This window comes from Macaca fascicularis, chromosome 19, assembly GCF_037993035.2.
Source record: "Macaca fascicularis isolate 582-1 chromosome 19, T2T-MFA8v1.1".
In the NCBI taxonomy this organism is placed as follows: Eukaryota; Metazoa; Chordata; class Mammalia; order Primates; family Cercopithecidae; genus Macaca; species Macaca fascicularis.
Window position 1 is genome coordinate 18000928 of NC_088393.1, and position 22377 is coordinate 18023304.

The 22377-nt window shown below is 53.4% G+C and overlaps 1 protein-coding gene across 10 annotated transcripts in view; it reads right to left on the reverse strand.

Moving 5' to 3' along the window:
* Positions 1–21943, reverse strand: part of UNC13A (unc-13 homolog A) — a 92762-nt gene extending 70819 nt beyond the window's left edge. For 8 of the 10 annotated variants that reach the window (XM_074026346.1, XM_065535186.1, XM_065535183.2 and 5 more), the window contains exons 1-6: positions 21761–21943; positions 9592–9621; positions 8237–8336; positions 6168–6285; positions 2249–2372; positions 275–348 (exon numbers count right to left, since the gene is read on the reverse strand). In XM_074026346.1, the coding sequence (XP_073882447.1) occupies positions 275–348; positions 2249–2372; positions 6168–6285; positions 8237–8336; positions 9592–9621; positions 21761–21782 (468 nt within the window). In that variant the 5' untranslated portion in view covers positions 21783–21943. Of the gene's footprint in view, positions 1–274; positions 349–2248; positions 2373–6167; positions 6286–8236; positions 8337–9591; positions 9903–21760 lie in introns of all 10 variants that reach the window. The other 2 variants (XM_074026347.1, XM_065535184.2) reach the window with 2 other exon arrangements.
* Between the last annotated feature and the right edge of the window lie 434 nt (positions 21944–22377).

Below are 22377 nucleotides of genomic sequence, written 5' to 3' on the forward strand. Positions count from 1 at the left end.
ACTCCTGACTTCAGGTGATTTGCCCACCTTGGCCCCCCAAAGTGCTGGAATTCCAGGCATGAGCCACTGCGCCTGGCCTCTGCATGTTTCTTGACCCCATCATTGTCTTGAGATTGGACCACATGGGTCATGGACGCAGTCAGGTTAACAAAGTTAGAAACAGAGACGCAGGGAAAGACAAGCTCAGAGAGAAACAGTATCAGTAAGTGAAAATCGTGGGGAGACAGAGACAGAAACAAGGAAGAAAACAGCCCCCTCCCACCACAACACTCACTTCATCCTGGTCCCGCATAGCGTTGAGCTGCTCCAGCTTCTTGGCCCAGTAGCGAGCCTCCTCTTCCGGAATGTCTGCAAGCAGAGCCGTGTCCGTGAGCCTGGAAGCTCCTCCCTGCCCCTCAGCCTCCATCCTCCAGGCCTACTGAGTTCCAGCCGGGCCCTGGTTTCTGGGGTCTTTGGCAAAGCCTCAGAAGTAGGGGTGGGCGGCCGGGCGCGGTGGCTCAAGCCTGTAATCCCAGCACTTTGGGAGGCCGAGACGGGCGGATCATGAGGTCAGGAGATCGAGACCATCCTGGCTAACACGGTGAAACCCCGTCTCTACTAAAAAATACAAAAAACTAGCCGGGCGAAGTGGCGGGTGCCTGTAGTCCCAGCTACTGGGGGGGCTGAGGCAGGAGAATGGCGTGAACCCGAGAGGAGGAGCTTGCAGTGGGCTGAGATCCGGCCACTGCACTCCAGCCTGGGTGACAGAGCAAGACTCCGTCTCAAAAAAAAAAAAAAAAAAAAAAAGAAGTAGGGGTGGGCTGGTCTGGGGTCTCAAGAGGATGGATGGAGATGAAGGGGAGGTACTGTGGTGTCTCTGATGCCCCTCTTCCCAGAGCTGGATGGAAAATAGTTGGAGGATGAGAGGAGATGGTTCCTAGCCTTTACGAGGGTGGGGAAGCCATTGTTTTTATTTAATTTTTTTAAATTAAAAAATTTTTTTTTGAGACGGAGTCTCACTCTGTTGCCCAGGCTGGAGTACAGTGGAGCAATCGTGGCTCACTGCAACCTTCGCCTCCCGGGTTCAAGCAATTCTCCTGCCTCCGCCTCCTAAGTAGCTAGGATTCCAGGTATGCGCCACCACGCCTGGCTAATTTTTTGTATTTTGAGTAGAGACAGGGTTTCTCCATGTTGGCCAGGCTGGTCTGAAACTCCTGACGTCAGGTGATCCATCCACCTCAGCCTCTCAAAGTGCTGGGATTACAGGCATGAGCCACCATGCCCATTGTTTTTATTTTTTATTTTTTAGAGACAGGGTCTCACTCTGTCACCCAGGCTGGAGTGCAGTGGCACAATCACAGCTCACTGCAGCCTCAAACTCCTGGGCTCGAGCTATCCTCCCGCCTCAGCCTCCTGAATAGTTGGGACTACAGGCACCTGGTGAATTTCTTTTTCTTTTTTTTTTTTTTTTTTTTGAGATGGAGTCTCGCTCTGTCATTCAGGCTGGAGTGCAGTGGCGCTATCTCAGCTCACTGCAAGCTCCGCCTCCCAGGTTCACGCCATTCTCCTGCCTTAGCCTCCCGAGTAGCTGGGACTACAGGTGCCCGCCACCAGACCGGCTAATTGTTTTGTATTTTTAGTAGAGACGGGGTTTCACCATGTTAGCCGGGATGGTCTGGATCTCCTGACCTCGTGATCCACCCGCCTCAGCCTCCCAAAGTGCTGGGATTACAGGCGTGAGCCACCTGCGCCCAGCAGCCACCTCGCCTGGTGAATTTTTAACTTTTTCATAGAGATGGGATCTCACTAGATCGCCCAGGCTGGCCTCAAACTCCTGGCCTTAAATGATCCTCCCACCTCAGCCTCCCAAAGTGCTTGGATTACAGGCATGAGACACTGTGCCTGGCCAGCCATGGGTTCTTAGAAGAATGAGGTGGAGAGACTCGAGGTGCTTCCGGAAAGGAAGAGGGGACTATCTGTTCTCAGCCTCTGTCTACATGTCTCTCTGTCTCTCTTTGTCTCTCTCTCTGTCTGTCTCTCCTCCTATCCCCAGCGCACTGTTGCAGCCTTAGGCATCACCAAGGAACCGCCAGGATAGCTCAGCCCTGAGCGCCGTGGGTTTGTGAAACATTTGCAGCTCATTGGGAAGGTACGGGGCCTGGGTCATGGCCTGCACGCAGCAGGTTCAGCCTGTTGACTCTCCTGGAATAGCTGAGTGAGTCCAGAAGTGGGGCCAGGCTGGGTGAATGTCCCGTGCCTGGGTACTCACCTAAGGGCAGCTCAAAGCGCGTGTCCAGGAGGATGCGGTGGAAAGTGGGGTCCTTGGTGCCGCAGATCTCACTGTCTGCCATGATGACCTGGGAGTCCAGTGTCAGCCACTCTCCAGGGCCCTCCTGGAGGTCAGTGGAGGAGGTATGTGGGTCAGGCATCTGCTACGCTGGTCCCTGGGGCCCCTACTCTCACATGAGACATCCCCCTCACCCCTACCCCAAAACAAAAGTCGTGTCTCCTCTCCCTCTTCCTTTCCTTCCTTCCTTCCTTCCTTCCTTCCTTCCCTCCTTCTCTCCTTCCTTCCTTCCCTTCTTCCTTCCTCTTTCTCTCCTTCCTTCCTCTTTCTCTCTTTCCTTCCTTCCTTTTTCTCTTTCTTTCTTCTTTCTTTCTCTTTCTTTCCTTCTTTTTTCTTTCCCTCCCTCCCTTCCTTCCTTCCTTCTCTCCTTCCCTCCTTCTCTCCTTCCTTCCTTCCCTCCTTCTTTTCTCTTTCTCTCCTTCCTTCTTCTTTCTCTTTCTTTCTTTCCTCTTTCTTTCTCTCTCCTTCCTTCCTTTCTTTTTCTTTCTTTCTTTCTTTCTCTCTCTCTCTCTCTTTCTTTCTTTCTCTTTCTTTCTTTCTTTCTTTCTTTCTTTCTTTCTTTCTTTCTTTCTTTCTTTCTTTCTTTCTTTCTTTCTTTCTTTCTTTCTTTCTTTCCCTCCCTCCCTCCCTCCCTCCCTCCCTCCTTCCCTTCCTTCCTTCTCTTCCTCTCTCTTTCTTTCTTTTTAGAGATGGGGTGTCACTATGTTGCCCAGGCTCATCTCAAACTCCTGGCCTCAACTGATCCTCTTGCCTCAGCCTCCAGTAGCTGGGACTACAGGCACATGCCATTGTGCCTGGCTGTGTCCCATGTTACACATGAGGAAACTGCGACTCAGAGAGGAGAAGGTCTCAGTCCAGGGCCACATGGTGAGTCAGGGGAACCCAAAGCAAAGGACCCAGAGGGGGAGTCCCTTGGGGTTATGTAAGGGCAGTCCCAGCCCGGCATGGTCATTCCCCACCCCTGATAAGGGGTTATGAGACTCTGACTTCAGATAAAAACCCTGGAGCCTCCCAGCATCCAGGGAGAAAGTCCCCCAGGACAACGAGCCCATTTCCCCTGGCTCAGGAATGTGAGCCTTTGAGCAACTGGGGTTCACCCTGAACCTCAGTTTGTTCATTATTCAAATGGAATGATCTTCGGCGGAATCCACTTTCTGTTGCCCCAGGTGACCAGGCCCCCCTCACACTTGAAGGGCCACTGAGGAAATTTTGGGTCTCCCTCAAGGCTTCCTTTTATATATTTAAATTTAAATTAAATTAAATTAAAATTTTTTTGAGACAGGGTCTCACTCTATCACCCAGGCTGGAGTGCAGTGGCGTGATCTCGGCTCACTGCAACCTCCGCTTCCCAGGCTCAAGTGATTCTCCTGACTCAGCCTCCTGAGCTGCTGGGATTACAGGTGTGCGCCAGCACGCCCAGCTAATTTTTTGTATTTTTTAGTAGAGACAGGGTTTCACCATGTTTCCCAGGCTGGTCTACTGAGCTCAGGCAATCCACATGCCTCAGCCTCCCAAAGTGCTGGGATTACAGGTGTGAGCCACCGCACCCGGCCAAGGCTTCCTTTTAGACTCACTTGCCTAGACTGTTGCAACCATTTCGTCTCTCTGTATTCATTCATTCAAACACAGACACTCACTGGCCAGGTGTGGTGCCTCATGCCTATAATCCCAGCACTTCGGGAGGCCAAGGTGGGCGGATCACTTGAGGTCAGGAGTTCAAGATCAGCCTGGCCAACATGGTGAAACACCATCTCTACTAAAAATGCAAAAATTAGCTGGGTGTGGTGGCGGGCACCTGCAATCCCAGCACTTTGGGAGGCCGAGGTGGGCAGATCACTTGAGGTCAGGAGTTCAAGACCAGCCTGCCCAACATGGTGAAACCCCATCTCTACTAAAAATACAAAAATTAGCTGGGTGTGGTGGAGGGTGCCTGTAATCCCAGCTACTCAGGAGGCTGAGGCAGGAGAATCACTTGAGCCAGGGAGGCGGAGGTTGCAGTGAGCCAAGACTGTGCCATTGCACTCCAGCCTGGTGACAGAGTGAGACTCTGTCTCTAAGTAAAATAAAATAAAATAAAATAAAATAAAATAAAATAAAATAAAATAAAATAACGAAACGAACAAACAAAAAACAGTCCCCAGTCCCTCCTCTATGCCTAGTTCATAGTGGATGATGCAAGGGTCCCCAAGAGGCCCCAGCCATCATCACCCTGGCCCCTGAGGAGCCCATAACCCTGGGAAACAAGGCTGGACACAGGCACCCCCAGCCCCATGAGGTCATAGCTAGCCCAGAGGGAGGAAGGAGGACTAAAGGATCCAGAGGGAAGTCAGAGAGGGCTCCCTGGAGGAGGGCACATGGAATTTAGAGGGTGATGGAAAGGAGGACACTTGAAGCTCAGGGAACACACTATACAAAGGTTCAGAGGCTGCAATCTGGGAGGGGTGGAGGTTGAAGTGTGGGGGAAGATGAGGCTCGTGGGCAGGTGCCATCTGAGGGGCCTCCCAAGGCAGATGGACAGGGGAGGACAGATGAGAGCTCCAGCTAATAAGACCTTCCTGGGGTCAGCATGGAGGGGTTGAGACTTAAGGTCAGGAGGCCAGGGATTGGGCTGTGGGGACAGATGAATAGACATGACCACGGCCTGGTGTGGTGGCTTGCACCTGTAATACCAGCACTTTGGGAGGCTGAGGTGGGCGGATTGCTTGAGCCCAGGAGTTCGAGACCAGCTTGGGCAACATGGCAAAACCTTGTCTCTATTGAAAATACAAAAAAAAAAAAAAAAAAAAAAAATGAGTGGGGCGTGGTGGCATGCACCTGCAGTCCCATCTGAGGTGGGAGGATCACTTGAGCCTGGGAAGTCGAGGCTGCAATGGGCCATGATCGTGCCACTGCACTGCAGCCTGGGCAACAGAGTGAGACCCTGTCTCAAAAATAAATAATTAAATAAAAAATAGACATCACTGCTACCTGCTGACCGTGATGCACAGGCTGAGGGGCCAGGTTTGTTACCTAACACTTTCTTATGAGCTGGTGTAACCTTCCTGCTGCTGCCCATCTGGGACACAAAATGCTAATTGCCTACATTACCCCTTTTCTCCTTCCAAGGTAATACATTTTTAGCTGTGCCTAGGGTTGCACTACCTAGGACTACATTTTCCAGTCTAGGACTACATTTCCCAGAATCTCTTGCAGCTAGGTGTTGGCCACATGTCTAAGTTCTGGCCAATGAGATGTGCATGAACCACCCCCCTTCTCCCCACCATCACCTTTCTGTGGTTGGAATGAAGATGCAATGGTGAGCCTAAAGCAGCCATTTGGGGCCACAAGGTGGAAGCCACAAGGAGAGAGAGGCAGAGCAAAATGGAAGGTGTATAGGTCCTGGTGACTTTGGAAGGTTCGTGGCAATCTCAAGTGTCTACATTGATGTTGTCGGGGGATTGGAGATAAATGTCCATCTTGTTTTTTTTTTTTTGAGACGGAGTCTCGCTTTGTCGCCCAGGCTGGAGTGCAGTGGCCGGATCTCAGCTCACTGCAAGCTCCGCCTCCCGGGTTTACGCCATTCTCCTGCCTCAGCCTCCCGAGTAGCTGGGACTACAGGCGCCCACCACCTCGCCCGGCTAGTTTTTTTTGTATTTTTAGTAGAGACGGGGTTTCACCATATTAGCCAGGATGGTCTCGATCTCCTGACCTCGTGATCCGCCCGTCTCGGCCTCCCAAAGTGCTGGGATTACAGGCTTGAGCCACCGCGCCCGGCCTAAATGTCCATCTTGTTTAGCCCACTGGTCTCTGGGCTTCTGCAAGGCACTCGTCCTTCCTCACCCTCAGGCCACCCGCCACTCACCTCATTGGACTGGCGGATGGTCCGCAGTGGGATCCACACAGTGCCCACCATTGTGTCCCAGATGAGACCTTTGTTCCACACCTCCACTGTCAGTCCCAAATCCAGACGGTTAATCTCGCTGCGGAAAAAGGAGAAGGGGCATCGAGGGAGCAGGAGGGAGGAAACGAGGGCCCAGAGAGGTTAGTTCATTCACCTGAGAACATACAGCATACTGCAATTCAAACCTAGGCTTGGGAGTGTCCTAGGTGGTAGGGTAACATGGTGGTTCTTATTTTATAGAGGGGAAACTGAGACCGGGGTGGGAAGTTAAGAGCTCGGGGTATCACAAAAGAACCAGGATTCAAAGCCGGGAAGGACGGCTTGGGAACAGATGTTAGACCTCGCCTGCACCTTCATCTTTCTGAGCCCTTCCTTGGCCCTCCAACCCTGATCATGCTGGGTAAGTGAGAAAGAGGCTCAAATACCCTCCGTAGCTCCCTTTACCCCCAGGATAGGGACATTGGGGGCACCTCTGTCCTTCGCAGTGTCATCTCCATCTAATGAGGTGAGGACACAATCCCACCTCCAAGCACTTTCCCTACAGGCCTCGCCCTAGACATATGTGGATTCGGGGGAGCAGGAAACTTAGTGAAATGTGAGATTCACTGAATTTACAGTTCACCAAAGATTTATCTTAAAGAATGTATTTTTAAAATATGTCCGGGCGCGGTGGTTCACGCCTGTAATCCCAGCACTTTGGGAGGCCGCGACAGGTGGATCACCTGAGGTTGGGAGTTCAAGACCTGCCTGACCAACATGGAGAAACCCCGTTTCCACTAAAAATTCAAAATCAGGCCAGGTGCGGTGGCTCATGCCTGTAATCCCAGCACTTTGGGAGGCTGAGGCGGGCGGATCATGAGGTCAGAAGATCGAGACCATCCTGGCTAACACGGTGAAATCCCATCTCTACTAAAAATACAAAAAATTAGCCAGGCGTGGTGGCAGGCACCTGTGGTCCCGGCTGCTCGGGATACTGAGGCAGGAGAATGGCATGAACCCGGGAGGCGGAGTTTGCAGTGAGCCGAGATCGCACCACCGCACTCCAGCCTGGGGGACAGAGCGAGACTCTGTCTCAGACAAAAAAAAAAAAAAGGAAAAAAATCTGTTGGCCAGGCGCAGTGGCTCACGTCTGTAATCCCAGCACCTTGGGAGGCTGAGGTGGGCGGATCACATGAGTCCAGGAGTTTGAGACTAGCCTGGCCACCATAGGGAAACACCATCTCTACTTAAAACACAAAAATTAGCTGGGTGTGGTGGCACACGCTTGTAATCTCAGCTACTTGGGAGACTGAGGCAGGAGGATCACTTGAATCTGGGAGGTGGAGGTTGAAGTGAGCCGAGATCACGCCACTGTACTCCAGCCTGGGCAACAGAGTGAGGCTCTGCCTCAAAACAAACAAACAAACAAAACTGGTGGCAAGGCCTGGGAAGGCATGATGCCTTGAAGTTGTAGCTCGGGGGGTGGTGGTCAGGGAGGGCTTCACTGAGGAGGTGACACAAGCTGAGACCTGAAGGAGAAGAGCCAGCTGGGGACAGGAAAGCAAGTGCAAGGGCCCTGGGGCAAGAACGAGCTGGGAGGTGTTGGAGACAAGGGGCAGAGGTGGGTGTGGCTGGGGCAGGTGAGGGAGACAGAGCGAGAAGCTGGTGGGAAGTGCGGGGAAGGCGGTGGGTTTTATGGTGAGGTCGATGAGCCATGGACAAGTTTGGAACATGGGAGCGACAGGATGTGATTTGCAGTTTTAAAAATATTCCCCTGGCTGCCTGGAGAACAGATTGTAGGAGGTGGATGGCACAGGAGGCCAGGGCGGAGGCTGGCGGGCAGCGGGGACTTGGCTGGTGGCCACGGAGACCAAGGGAAGGGATTGGATTGGGGATGTGCTTTGGAGGCGAGGGTGATAAGGTGGACATGGGAAGAGGGAGGACAGAGGGGAGTCGCCCGGGATTCCCTGGTGTCCAGCTCTGGCCTGAGGGGCCAGCGAGGTGCTGGGCTGTGCCAGGGGCCCAGGTCATGCCAGACACTGCAGACTCACAACATGAAATCCTGCTCCCAGCTGGGCTGGCTGCCCCGCACCGCGATGGTCGTGCTCTTGACATTCTGAACTTTCAGGGTCACGTACGTGTTGAATTTCTCTGTGGCAGTGAGAGCAGCAGTCAGCGCTGGGGCTCAGGGACTCTCCAATGCCCTTCCCAAGCTCTAGACGATCTGCTATGATCTCTTCGGGAATTTCTGGGCCACTCACCCCCTAACCCACAACCCTAACCCTCAGGGCACAAGGGAGGGGCCTCAGTGCCGGGAGACGTGGAATTTTGGGATACTTCATCCAGCTGCTTCGAAATGACCATGTCATTGGTTTTCGGCTAAAAAGACTGAGGTCCCAGAAAAGGGGAACAACACTGACCGTAAGAAACCCCCTTGGCAGGCCGGGCACGGTGGCTCGCGCCTGTAATCCCAGCACTTTGGGAGGTCAAGGCGGGAGGATTGCTTGAGCCCAGGAGTTCGAGACCAGCTTGGGCAACTTGGCAAAACCCTATCCCTACTAAAAATACAAAAAATAATTAGCTGGGTAGAGTGGCACCCACCTGTGGTCCCAGCTACTTAGGAGGCTGAGGTGGGAGGATCGCTTGAGCCTGGGAGGTTGAGGCTGTAGTAAGGCATGATTGCACCACTGCACTGCAGCCTCAAAAAATAAAAATTTAAAATAAAAATAATAATAATACAAAAAAGGCAGGGCAAGGTAGCTCACGCCTGCAATCCCAGCACTTTGGGAGGCCGAGGCGGGCGGATTAAGATCAGAAGTTTGAGACTAGCCTGGCCAACATGGCAAAACCCCATCTCTACTAAAAATAAAAAAAATAGCTGGGCGTGGTAGAAGGCGCCTGTAATCCCAGCTACTTGGGAGGCTGAGGCAGGAGAATCGCTGCTTTAACCTGGAGGCAGAGTTTGCAGTGAGCTGAGATCACACCACTGCACTCCAACAGAAGGAGACTCTGTCTCAAAAAAAAAAAAAAAGAAGAAGAAGAAGAAGGAAAGAAAAGAAAGAAACTCCTTTCGACTCTCAGCTTCATTTTTCCCACCTGTAGCCCCATCTAAGAGTCCCCATTCTGCCTCTTAGGACCCTGGGAAGAGCCATTGGCTCAGGGCAAGCCCCACCCCTTACAGAGTCTCCAAGGATGGCTGGGGAGACCCGCGGACCCCCATACAAACTGCAGGGACCCCAGGCCAAGGGCTGCCCCTCCCCCTATTTAATCCTCTGACCCCTCTCCTGATGCTCCGAAGACATAAAGCCCAAGTCTAAGTCTGGGCTGGGACCCCCTCCCCAGTTTCTCCAAGAGACAGACAGACAGACAGATAACACCGGACAGGACAGCAAAAGAAGCTACTTACCTTGGGCACCATCAAACTTGGCTTTTTTGACTGTGGAGAGAGACAGAGATAGGGAAGGGAGACGGGAGAGATGTGGGGAGAAGAAAGGCAAAGATACAGAGAGATTCAGAGACACATCAAGATAGAGACATAAGGAGAGAGACACGGAGGAGAGACAGGCAAAGATAAAAAGCAAAAGAGACAGATGTTAAAAAAGATAAAGATAGAAACAATGTCAGAGACAGAGACAAGGGGAGGAGGAGAGGTAGGAAAGAGGAGGCAGGGATGAGAGGGAGAGAGAGAAGCCATCAGACAGATGAGCACAGGCAACCCTAGAATGGAAGGAAATTTGGACACTGAGAGCATTCCCTACCTGTCCCCTCCCTGCATCCCCTGTCCTCATCAAATTCCCCAAGCTCCCAACTAGCTGTGCCTTTACCCACAATTGAACAAGATTAGAAAGAAAGAGCTGGGCAGATGGTGGGAAAGGCCTCCTACAGGAAGCCCTCCATGATTGCCCCAGAAGAAGAGGGGAAGTTGAGGAGGTGGAGAGGAAGAAGGCGAGGATAAAGACAATCTCTGATGACTCCACCAGCCCTGTCAGGTCAGCAAGACCTCTCCCTCAATTGTCCAGCTCAGTCTGCGATGTCAAATGCTCCTAGGGTTTGGGAAAGCCTCAAAGAAGGCTGGGTGAGGTGGAACGTAGCAACCCAGAGAGCTGGCTGTCAAAATGCTTGTGGAGGGCAAGGCGCGGTGGCTTACACCTATAACCCTAGCACTTTGGGAGGCTGAAGCAGCTGGATCACCTGAGGTCAGGAGTTCGAGACCAACCCGGCCAATATGGTGAAACCCTGTCTCTACTAAAAATACAAAAATTAGCCAGGTGTGGTGGTGGGCGCCAATAGTCTCAGCTACTCGGGAGGCTGAGGCAGGAGAATCACTTGAACCCAGGAGGTGGAGGTTGCAGTGAGCCAAGATCATGCCACTGCACTCCAGCCTGGGCAACAGAGTGAGACTCTGTCTCAAAAACAACCAAAAGTAATGCACATGGAGACACCCGGGTCCTGGCTGGAGGGTTGACAGAGATCGTCCAGCCCCACTTGCTTGTGGGAAGTGCAACCTGAATATATGTCAGGCACCGCCCCCCGCCCCCGCCGAGGTCCAGTCTTCTCACATTTCACATAATCCCACAGCCCCAAGAGATTCATAAGCCATTTCACCCCATCCTGGCTCTTCTCAACGGGTATTCAGTTTCCACTGCCAACACCTCTCACACCTTGCTTTTGTCCTCCACATCTTTTTCCTCCACTAATTCTCTACTCCCACCCCCAATCTTCTCCCACACTGAGCTCTTCCCTCCTTTTCCTTTATTTTTTTCTTTTTCTTTCTTTTTTTTTTTTTTTTTTTTTGATGGACCGAGTCTTGCTCTGTTGCCCAGGCTGGAGTACAGTGGTGCCATCTCAGCTCATTGCAACTTCTACCTCCCAGGTTCAAGCAATTTAGCTGGGACTACGGGCCAGCTAATTTTTGTATTTTTTAGTGGAGACTGGGTCTCACTATATGTTGGCCAGGCTGATCTCGAACTCCTGACCTCAGATGATCCGTCTGCCTTGGCCTCCCAAAGTGCTGGGATGACAGGCGTGAGCCACCACACCTGCCCCTTTTGTTTCTTCCCTCTTTTCTTCTCCCTTTTTCCTTTTCAAACTAGTGTCTTTGTTTGTGTAGGCAGTGCATGCACATGTTGTAAAATCCAAAACAACCAAAAGATTAGACACCGAGAATAAAGCTCTTTCCATCCCAGCTCTTCGTCTCCCTCCCAGATGCAATCAACGTTGGCAGTTCCTTGTACCACTGGAGATGGTCCATGCGTCGGCAATCATACCCACGTTCGTCTTGCTTGATTTCCAAGACAAATGGCAGCATTTGACACCCACTGTTCTAATCCTTCATGTTTTTTCAGTATGTCTTGAAGAGTGTGTACTAGCGAGCTGAAGGATAAATTCCTAGAAACAGAATTGTGTTTCTATGGGCAGATGTCACAGCCTCCCATCCCGGGTTTGTATCTCTGTCCTCATCTCTTGAATTTCTGTCTCACAAAAGGCACCTGAGTGGAGCCAGTGAAGAGATAATTCTCATGAAGAGCGGGGGAAGTGTGATGGCCCTAAACACATGTCAGTGAAGACTGTCTGTTCCTGGCCAGGCGCGGTGGCTCATGCCTGTAATCCCAGCACTTTGGGAGGCCAAGGCAGGCGGATCACTTAACGTCAGGAGTTCGAGTCCAGCCTGAACAACATGGGGAAACCTCGTCTATCCTAAAACTACAAAAATTAGCCGGGCGTGGTGGCACGCACCTGTAATACCAGCTACTCGGGAGGCTGAGGCGGGAGAATCGCTTGAATCTGGAAGGCAGAGGTTGCAGTGAGCCGAGACTGTGCAACTGCACTGCAGCCCTTGGCTGGGCCTCGAGAGAGGTGAGTGCTGGTTTGAGCTGGGTTCAGATTCCAGAGCTGTGTGACCGTAGGCAAGTGAATCCCTCTCTCTGGTTCATCTCAGTTTGGTTCCATCTCTGTCTTTTTTTTTTTTTTTTTTTCTAGGTCTGGTTTTCTCTCTCACATCCTCAGCTCCACCTAACCCCCAGGGAGCGCACCCACCCAGCACCTCACCCCTGGGACTGAAAGAGGCTCAGGAACACTCAGGAATGAGCCCAGCAGGAGCTTTGGGCCAGGCTCCTGGAGGAGGTCCAGTCTGGAGGGGTGGGAACTCTCTGTGAAAGGGGTGGGCAGGGGAAGGGGCAGGAGGGAGAATGGTGACGGGGTTGGGGGTGGAGGGGACGCTGACAGAGGCTGAGAAAGGCCCCCATAGCTGGAGGGACTCATATAGGGAGAGGAGAGAGGAAGAAATGATGGGCGTGAAAGCAAGAGAGGAGAGTCTGGACAGATGGAGAGAAATAGAGACACAAGGAGACAGCGAGAGCACCAGGCATAGAGGCACATGCCTGTAATCCCAGCTACTAGGGAGGCTAAGGCAGAAGGATCCCTTGAGCCCAGGAGTTCAAGACCAGCCTAGCCAATGTCGTAAGATCCCATGTCTAAAAATAATAATTTAAAAGAGAGAAAGAGGCCAGGCATGGTGGCCCACACCTGTAATCCCAGCACTTTGAGCCTGTGGTGGGTGGATCACATGAGGTCAGGAGTTCGAGACCAGCCTGGGCAACATGGTGAAATCCTGTCTTTACTAAAAATACAAAAATCAGCTGGGCGTGGTGGTGCACGCCTGTAGTCCCAGCTACTCGGGAGGCTGAGGCAGGAGAATCACTTGAACCCGGGAGGTGGAGGTTGCAGTGAGCCAAAATCGTACCACTGCGCTCCAGCTTGGGTGACAGAGCGAGACTCTGTCTCCAAAAAATAAAATAAAATAAAATAAAATAATATTATTTATTATTATTAATAAAAGAGAGAGAGGGAAAGATTTCCACTGGGGGGGCAGGCAGGTGGAGGAGACACTGGGGAGAGGAGAGGCAATTGGGGGAGAAGGGTGGGGATGCGTATGGGGATGGGAAAGTGACAGGCTCTGGGGGGGCCTCACTGGGGTCTAGCCTGAGCTGGGCTCACTTGAAGCTCCTCCAACTGTGCCCCGTTTTATAAACCATGGATTTAGGCTCAGAGGGGAGCCCAGTAGCTCCTTGATCTTTTCTGTGTGTGTGAGCCTCTCTCTGTTTCCCCATCCCTGTCTCTCATCTCCCTCCTCCCTGTTCTATTTCTCTCCACTCTGGTCGACTTCTTTTCCTCTCTGTTCTCCCGTTCTCTCTCTGACTGTCTCTGCCCTTCTTGTGCCCCTCCCTTGGTCAATTGGCTCCTCTTCCCTAAGCCTCAGCTCCTTCCCGCAGCCTCTCTTGGCTGGAGGGGAATGATCTCCGTTGGGGTCCTCAGGCAGTGGGGGACCGGCTGGAGGGCTGTACCCTCTGACAGCTGAAGCCAGGCTCCGGCCCTTAGCGCCCTGCCGAGGTCCAGGGTGAGGACATCCACGATTTTTCATCGCTGGGGCTCCGAGTGGGAGAGGGGTCTCAGAGGGAAAAGGGGACAGGGAAGGGGGCCGAGAGTGGAGAGAGGGTCCTCAGGAGGGAAGGGGGTTCGCGGTGGGGGAGGGGATTCGGGAAAGGGGATAGGCGCAGATAGGAGGGTGGTCTCGGGGGAGGGGCTTGGAGGAGGAAGGGTGCTCAGAGAAGGAACCGACTCTCTCTCCCCGTCTTCCCCGGTCAGTAAATGGTCCCTGAGTCACCGTCTTCGTCGTCATATCCCGCCACCTCCGCGCCCGCGCCGGGTTGCGGTATCAGGGTCAGCGGGGCGGAAGCACCACCCTTCCCCAGCGGGCTCCAGCGGGCTTCGGGTCACACGCACGAGGCTATTTATAGCGTGGGCGCGCGGAGGGCGTGGGCGGCGCGCCGGCGGGCAGGGGGGCGGGGACGAGGGGGGTGCCCACTGCCGTCCCCAGCGCGTCATGCGGCCTCAAAGGTCTTTGGGGCCCCCCAGCAGCGCTGACTGATGAATGTAGTGGCTGAACCCGGGAGGCTGAAGCAGGAGTTCAGGCTGCGGGACACCCCTGCAGCCTGGCTCGGCGCCTCAGTTTCTGCATCTGGAAAATGGGGAGACGGAGTGGCTGACCTCCCTTCCCTCTTCTTTCTCCTCCTCTTCTTCCCTCCTCTTCTTCCCTCACCCCTTCTGCAGAATCATGATTGTAGTGTCGTATATACTACTATTATTATTACTGGTATCATTACTGTTTTTATTATTTGGTTGTGTTCTAAAGGTGTCTCTGGCCTGGATTCTAGGATTTGAACACCCTGGATTCTTTTCTTTTTCTTTCTTTTCTCTCCTTTTTTTTTTTTTTTTTTTTTTTTTTTGAGACAGGGTTTCTGTCTGTTGCCCAGACTCCAGGCTGGAGGGCAGTGGTGTGATGATCATGGCTCACTGCAGCCTCGACCTCCCAGGCTCAAGCAATCCTCCCCACTCAACCTCCCGAGTAACACAGACTGCAGGTGCGCACCACCATGCTTGGCTATTCCTTTTTATTTTATTTATTTTATTTTTTTGTAGAGATGGGGTCTTACTATGTTGCCATGGCTGGTTTCAAGGCTCAAGTGATCTTCCCACCTCGGCCTCCCAAAGTGTTGGAATTACAGGCATGAACCACATGGCTGATTGACCCTGATTCTAATTAAGGGGGACTCCAGGGACTCTTGGGGGCACTCGTTCCCTGACCTGCCACGTGGAATGGGGTGGGGAGACAGGAGGTGGAGATCCAGCTGTCTAGGGCTTCTGAAAGCCCACCCGCCCCAGGATTAGCTTGAGGGAGGGGAGGAAGCGTAGAGAATCCAGAAATAGATTCTAGGAGATTTGATCGTTTTGTGTGTGATGTTGGTGGAGGGCATTTCAGCGGGAGATGGATGGGCTTTAGGATAAAAGACCTCAGCTCTGCTGGTTTCGCATCTGGGAGAGACTAAATGAGGACCCTTATCCTCCGTTGACACAAATAGACCAGAGCCAGACTGAGCCTTCAGTGTAAAAAACACCAAGAACATGGAGTTCCAGAGAGCTTCAGGAATCAGGAATTTCTGTGTGTGTTGTTTACCATGTACCACTTAGAACTAGGCCTAGCCTATAGTAGGTGCTCATTAAATAGTAATTCATGGAAGGAATGACGTCACCTCCTCCAGCAGCCCTGGGAGGTTGAGCTAAGAGCTGTCCGCCAGTGGCCCCGGCAGGCGCTGTCCACGGTGCTGAATGCTCGGTCCCCGCCCTTGTACCCTCAATGAACTTGGCTCCCTCCTGCGAGTGGGCCTGGGGAAGTCTCTTGGAGCGCTCCTAAGGCCGCAGAATGCAGTGGACTCTCGGAAATGTCCTACACTTAGAACCGCCTTCCAGAAAGCTTTTAGTCCCCATTAATGAAAACATCATCACTGATTTTTTTTTTTTTTTTTTTTTTTTTTTTTGAGAAGGAGTCTCACTCTGTAGCCCAAGCTGGAGTGCAGTGGCGCGATCTCGGCTCACTGCAAACTCCACCTTCGGGGCTTCAGCGATTCTCGTGCCTCAGCCCCCTGAAAGGCTGGGACTATAGGCGCGCGCCACCATACCCAGCTAATTTTTTTGTATTTTAGTAGAGATGGGGTTTCACCATGTTGCCCAGGGTAGTCTTGAACTCCTGAGCTCAGGCGATCCGCCCGCCTCGGCCTCCCAAAGTGCTGCGATTACAGGCGTAAGCCACCGCGCCCGGCCCATCATTGATTTTTCATGTCTTTTGCTCATGATTATTGGGCCTTCCCGTAGGCTGGGCGTCGTGCCAAGGGCTCTGCAAGCCTCATTGGAGAGTTCTGACAAACATAGATGGTGGGTGTTACTCCTGTGCCCATTCCACAGATGAGCACAGCAAGGAATGCAGAGGATGTAGGACTTGTCAGGAAGTGGTGGACTTAGGAATTCACACTCAGGCGTGCTGGACCCAGAATGCCCTTATTGGCACCTTGCAGAAGAGGTTCATTGTGTGTGGAAGAAAAGTGAGGCCAGGTTAGGGAAAGGGTTAGGCTGCAGTCCTGAAGATGCAACTCTGGAGGGCATCCCACGAGGACGGTAGAAGCTAAGACCTAGATGCAGCTCCTCCTACCTGGAGGGTATCAGAGACTGAGTAGCCAGGAACAGAGGGATGTGTGAAGGCTTCTTAGGCAAGGGGCAGGGGAACAGCACCGATGAATGGAGAGATTGTGACATGTCTGTTTACTAGATGCATGAAAGAAGAAAGCAATCCTGACTGGGCACGGTGGCTCATGCCTGTAATCCCAGCACTTTGGGAGGCCAAGGCAGGTAGATCACTTGACAGACAGGAGTTTGAAGCCAGCCTGGCCAACATGATGAAACTCCATTTCCATTAAAAATACAAAAAATTAGCTGGGCATGGTGTTGGGCATCTGTAATCCCAGCTACTCGGGAGGCTGAGACAGGAGAATTGCTTGAACCCAGGAGGCGGAGGTTACAGTGAACTGAAATTGTGCCACTGCACTCCAGCTTGGGCATCAGAGCCAGACTCTCTCTTAAATAAATAAATAAATAAATAAATAGAAGAAGGCTATCCCAGGGCAGATCCTCACCCCACAGAAGGGACTTGGCTGTCTCCCAGGTCCTGGGGGCTGACAGAAGGCTCAACCTTCTTCTGCCAACCCCAGTAGGCTCTGGAGTCAGTCAGCTCCACCTCTGGCTTTGTTACACCAGGCAAGTTGTTAAAGCTCCCTGAGTCTCAGTTTTCCTCATCTGTACAATAGGGCTACTGTGAGAGTTAAAGAGGGCATGGGCATAAAAATCCTCAACATTGTGCCTATGAAATGCTGGGCCAGGCACAGTGGCTCGAGCCTGTAATCCCAGCACACTGGGAGGCCAAGGCAGGAGGATCACTTGAAGTCAGGAGTTCGAGACTAGCTTGGCCACTAGAGATGTATTTGTATTTTTAGTAGAAATGAGAAACCCCATCTCTACTAAAAATACAAAAATTAGCTGGGCGTGGTGGCACATGCCTGTAATCCCAGCTACTTGGGAGGCTGAGGCAGGAGAATCGCTTGAACCCAGAAGGTGGAGGTTTCAGTGAGCCGAAATCACACCACTGCATTCCAGCCTGGGTGACACAGTGAGACTGTGTCTCTAAAAAACAAAACAAACAAACAAACAAAAGCTGGATAAATGGAGTTTGTTGTTGATATTATTGTAAGTTGTGAAGCAAACCTGCCCTCACCTAAATTCACTGATTTGTTCATGTCATTTATTCATAAAATGTTTATAGAGCCTTTAAAACATCAGTTGGTGTGGTGGCTCACACCTGTAATCCTAGCACTTTGGGAAGCTGAGGAGGGCGAATCACTTGAGCCCAGGAGTTCAAGACCAGCCTGGGCAACAGGGCAAAACCCTGTTTCTGCAAAAAATAAAAAAATAAAAATAAAAGTTAGCCGGGTGTGGTGGTGCATGCCTGTAGTCCCAGCTACTTGGGAGGCTGAGGCGGGAGGATCGCTTGAGCCCTGGAGGTCAAGGCTGCAGCAAGCTGAGATCGTGCCACTGCACTGCAGCCTGAGTAACAAGTTTTGAGTGAGACTCTGTCTCAAAACAAAACAAAACATCAAGTGGTCTGTGCAAAATGCTGTGAAGCACATAGGAAGATCTGGAACTGACCTTTCACACCACCATGGTTTTGCTCATGCTGTTCCCTCCACCCAGAGCATCATCTCCCTCCTGCTAATCTCTCCCTCATCACATCTTCTGAGACTCAAATAAATGGTGGTGGTGGTGCAATCAGGGCAGGCTTCCCAGAGGAAGAGAGCCCTGGATACCCCACTCCTCAGCTCCCTTAGCCCTCCCTCACCTCTTTCATTCTAACTCCATGGGAGGTGCATGGGTGGTGAATAGGAATAGGGTTGGGTCCCCAGAGCCAGGAACAGTGGCTGGTATACAGTTGATGCTCAATTAATGCTTGTTGCATAAATAAAATGAGTGACTCCACGAAGGAACCAGGTAGCATTTGCCATTCACAGCCTCAGGATCCTGCCAGGACCTCGCGAGTGGATTAAAATGTTGGGGAGCAGCGGGACTCCACGTGGATAAGTAAATGAAGGGGGCAAAAATAAGGCCCATGAATCATACAGGGTGGTCTGCTATGTGTTGGTGCTGGGTGTATACACAAGAGCTTGCATTTGCCTATACTTGCTTGGATATTTGCAGCAGTAGTTGGCTTATCTTACCAGAGCAGGCAGGCGCCTGCCTGTACATGGATATGAGCGTGCATGTGTGCAGGGTATGTGCACCATTTCAGTGCAGGTGGGAGTCTGCACATGTGTGTCTGGGAGTGGGGTGTCACTACATCAGAGACACACTGGTGTGTGTGAGCTTGTGGGTGATAGGTGGAAAACACACATATTGATGTTTGCACGTGTACATGGATGCAGTTCTGTGGCAGCTGTATTTGTTTATATGCATACATGTATGCACTTGTGTGCAATGAAATACTCAAATGTGTATTTACTTGTATGCATCATCATCCACTTGTTGAAAGGGGGTGGTTTGAATGTCCAGGCAAGTGTTGTCATGTGCGTACACACATGGCTTTGACATATGCTTATATGAATATATGTGTGCTTCATGGGGTTGGGGACCTTAACAGATATTTATGGGTACATGTCTGAGCGTTAGGACATGAGTGAATCTCTTTTTTTGAGACAGAGTCTCACTCTGTTGCCCAGGCTGGAGTACAGTGGCAGGATCTCAGCTCACTGCAGCCTCCACCTCCCATATTCAAGTGATTCTCCTTCCTCAGGAGCACGCCACCAAGCCTGGCTAATTTTTTGTATTTTTTTAGTAGAGACAGAGTTTTACCATGTTGGCCAAGCTGGTCTTGAACTCCTGACCTCAAGTGATCTGCCCACCTTGGCCTCCCAAAGTCAAAGTGATGAGATTACAGGCCTGAGCCACTGCGCTCAGCTGGACATGAATGGATCTTTATGTGACATGTATATTGTGAACATTCATCAGACACACGTGGATACATCTATATGCGTGCTGGCAGACACACACACACACTCACACATGTGTTGCCAGGACTATATCTGTAGTGGCAGACTGTGTCCTATATACATGTATATGCTTGTGTTCACACAGGCGTTTGAGTACACACGTGTGCCTATGGAATGCGCCTTCCCAGGCACGTGGTCTGCGTGGAGCCTTCGTGCATCCTAAGCGTTTGTGTCCACACAGGAACAAGTCTGGGTATGAATGTGTGTAGGGATTGGCAAACGCCTGTGGGTCCCCGGTGGAGGGGAGGCGGGGCAGGTATTTCCTCAACTGAGCTCAGGCAACACATCAACGCATCTCAGCCTAGCTTTACTCCTGCCAAGCCCACCCCAACACTCCCCATCTCTCCTGCTCAACCATCCCAGCCCCTCCTCTCTCTGGGCACCGTCCCACCTCTTCCTGGGAGACTGGCCTCACCCAGCACTTCTTCTTCTCCCCACCCCTCCCTGCCTCCTACTCCTCCTCACTCCAACCTCACACCTCCCTTTACACCTCAGGGCCTTACCTCCCACCCCCGTCAACCTCTTCCCCAGCCTTGCCCCTCCCAGCAATTCCTCTCCACTCAGCTGTGTCCCTCTCTATAAGGTCCACAGAATCCAGCACAGTCCTCCCCCCACGTCTCTGTTTCTGGAAGCCTCATCCCTCTTGCCTCCTGCTGCCCCCCCTTAATGCCACCCCCGCAGCCGAGCCTCCTGTTTGCGTCAGAGTTAAGGGTGAGATCCCCACCCCCCTCACTCCACTAGGCAAACCTTCCAGAGAAGCCCAACTTGAAGGATGTGAGGCGGGGTGGGGCGGGATGCTGGGGGGAGAAGAGAGAGGACAGAGGAGTCTGCCAGGAACACCCACGTCGGAACCTCCTCCAGTGCCGCCTCTAAGAGCCCGGCTACTTAGGGCAGGGGGAGAGGTCAGTAGGGGGTCTGGACATTCAAGTTCTCCTCCCATTCCGTCCTCAGGCCTAGGCGGTGGAGGCCACCTAGGGGTCTCCTTCACTTCCCTACTCCCTTAACTCCATAAGCCTGGAGGCTAGGGGCTGAAAGAGTTGACCTTTGACTCTAGGGACCCTTCTTCCACCACCCCCAGCCCCGTCCAGCAGAAACGAGCTTAGAGAAAGGAGGCCCCTGTCCCTTTAAGAACACCCGCGTCCACGCCGGCCCATCCCGGCCTGATTTGCACTCGGAAGCCGCCGCGGCGGGGAGCGGGCGGGCGGGGCAGGGTTTGTGAATGAAGCGGCCGAGGGGGAGGGGAGGGAGGAGGAGGGGCAGCGGGGGCGGTTCCCGGATCCCAGGCCTGCCCACCCTGGGTCCAGGCAGCAGGAGTTCAGCACACACACGCTTCCTGTCGCTCCAGGTCTCCCGAAGCCTGCCGTCTCAGGCTTGGCCGACACACCCCTTCCCCCACCCCAGCCTTCTTGAAGTAGGTGGGAGTGATGGGGGGACCCCAGTCCTTAAGAACCAGGGGTTCAGAGCTCTGTAAGCGTTGAACGGCGGTCCACCTCCACCCTTGCCGCCCAAGGTCTCCCAGAGCTTGAGTTCTCAAACAGGAGTGCCCAGAACGCCTGGGTTCGGGTGGGCTGGCTTCTCCCCAACCCCAGAGCCATAAAGGTGTGGGGTAGGGGGTCATGCCCCTCCCACGTCTCCCTCCCTCCCCCAACCCCAACGCATAGCGTGGGCCTGGGCGTGGGCCTCTGTGCAGATGGCGTTCTGGCCCCAAAATAGCTCCCCCCGCCACCCCACGTCTCCCTCCCTCCCTCTCTCCAGCGCAAAGTGGGTGAGGTGAGGATGGGCCGGGAGGGGGACCAGGGGACATTGCTCTTCCAAGAAGTAGGCTCCCTGCCAAGAAGGCCCTGAAACGTGTTTGGGAGAACCGGAGGGGGCAGGGAGCGGGAAGACCTTCTGGCCATTCCTCCAACCCCCTCACTCGGGAGACCAAAGAGTTAACTGGAAAAGCGCCCCCAGACCCCCAGTCACAGCCCTCTCTGGACGTTGGGAGGGGTCTCCTGTCTCCACACTCCCCCCACTCCAGTCCTCTTTACACCCAGGGCTGGGAGAGTCCTAGAACTCGTGGATGTCCTGATGGCCAAGCCCCTCTACCCATATCTTACATCCCCACGGCTTGGAGAACCCTCCCGCCGCACTCTCCTTCGAATTTCCAGCCGGGTCCGCGTCCATGAGGACCCGCAACCCAGCCCACAACACCAGATCCCTTCCAAGTACCCCTGCAGGCTTCAATCAAACCACCCAGCCCATACTCTTCCTCACTGACCCTCTAAAAACCCGGTCTACACAGACGCCCCAGTCTAAATCGTTTCCAGGTAGAACCCCGGATCCCCGTCCACGTCCACACGGGCCTCCGCGTTCAGCCGCATCCACACGACCCCTCCAGCAGCGGCCACCAGGACCCCCGAGAGCCCTGCCGTGTCTACACGGATCATCCCTTCCGGGGCCCTGCTGCGTCGACAAGGGCTACCCCTCTCAAAAGTCCAGCCGCCTGGACTCGGGCCACCCCCCAGGATCCCCCTAGGAGCCGCATCCATGCGGACCCCGAGCCCAGCCCGCGTCCAAACGGGTACCCCGACCCCCAGCCTCGCCTCCTACCTCCAACGCACAGCAGAGACATGTCTCCGGGCTCGCAGGCGGACCGGAGGCGGCCGGGCCGGCTCTGTCGGGTCGGGCTCAGCGGCCGCTGGGCTGGGGCATCTCCCGGCTGCAGCCCGCGCTTGGCTCACGCCGGGGCCCGGCCGCCACCGGCCATCTTGGTTCAGCACCGGGGGCGCGGACAGCGCCTGACGTGGCGCCGATGCGGGGCGGGCAGGCGGAGCCCAGGGACGCCTGATGGGGCGGGGGCGCTGCGGGCTGGGGGGGCGTTAAAGGGCCTGGCTCCGGAAAGGGGCGCCCCGCCCCAAACCTCCTCGTTGCAGGTGGGACAAGGGGCGAGGGCGGCCCCCAAGCAGGTTTCCTCCCGTGCAGACCCCCACCTGCACTGAAATGGTGCACGTGTCCCCCCGACCTATGCATGGACATTCCTGCCCTGGTAACCTAGGCAAACTCCTCCCTGCAATACTCAAGCAAGTACAGGCAAACGCAAGCTCTTGTGTGTACACCCGGCACCAGCACGAAGCAGATCGTCCTGTTCCTGAGTATCTCTCTTCCTCTGTCTCTACCTCTCGGTGTCTCTGACTCTGCTGACTGGTCTCTTTCTCTCCCTGGGTCTC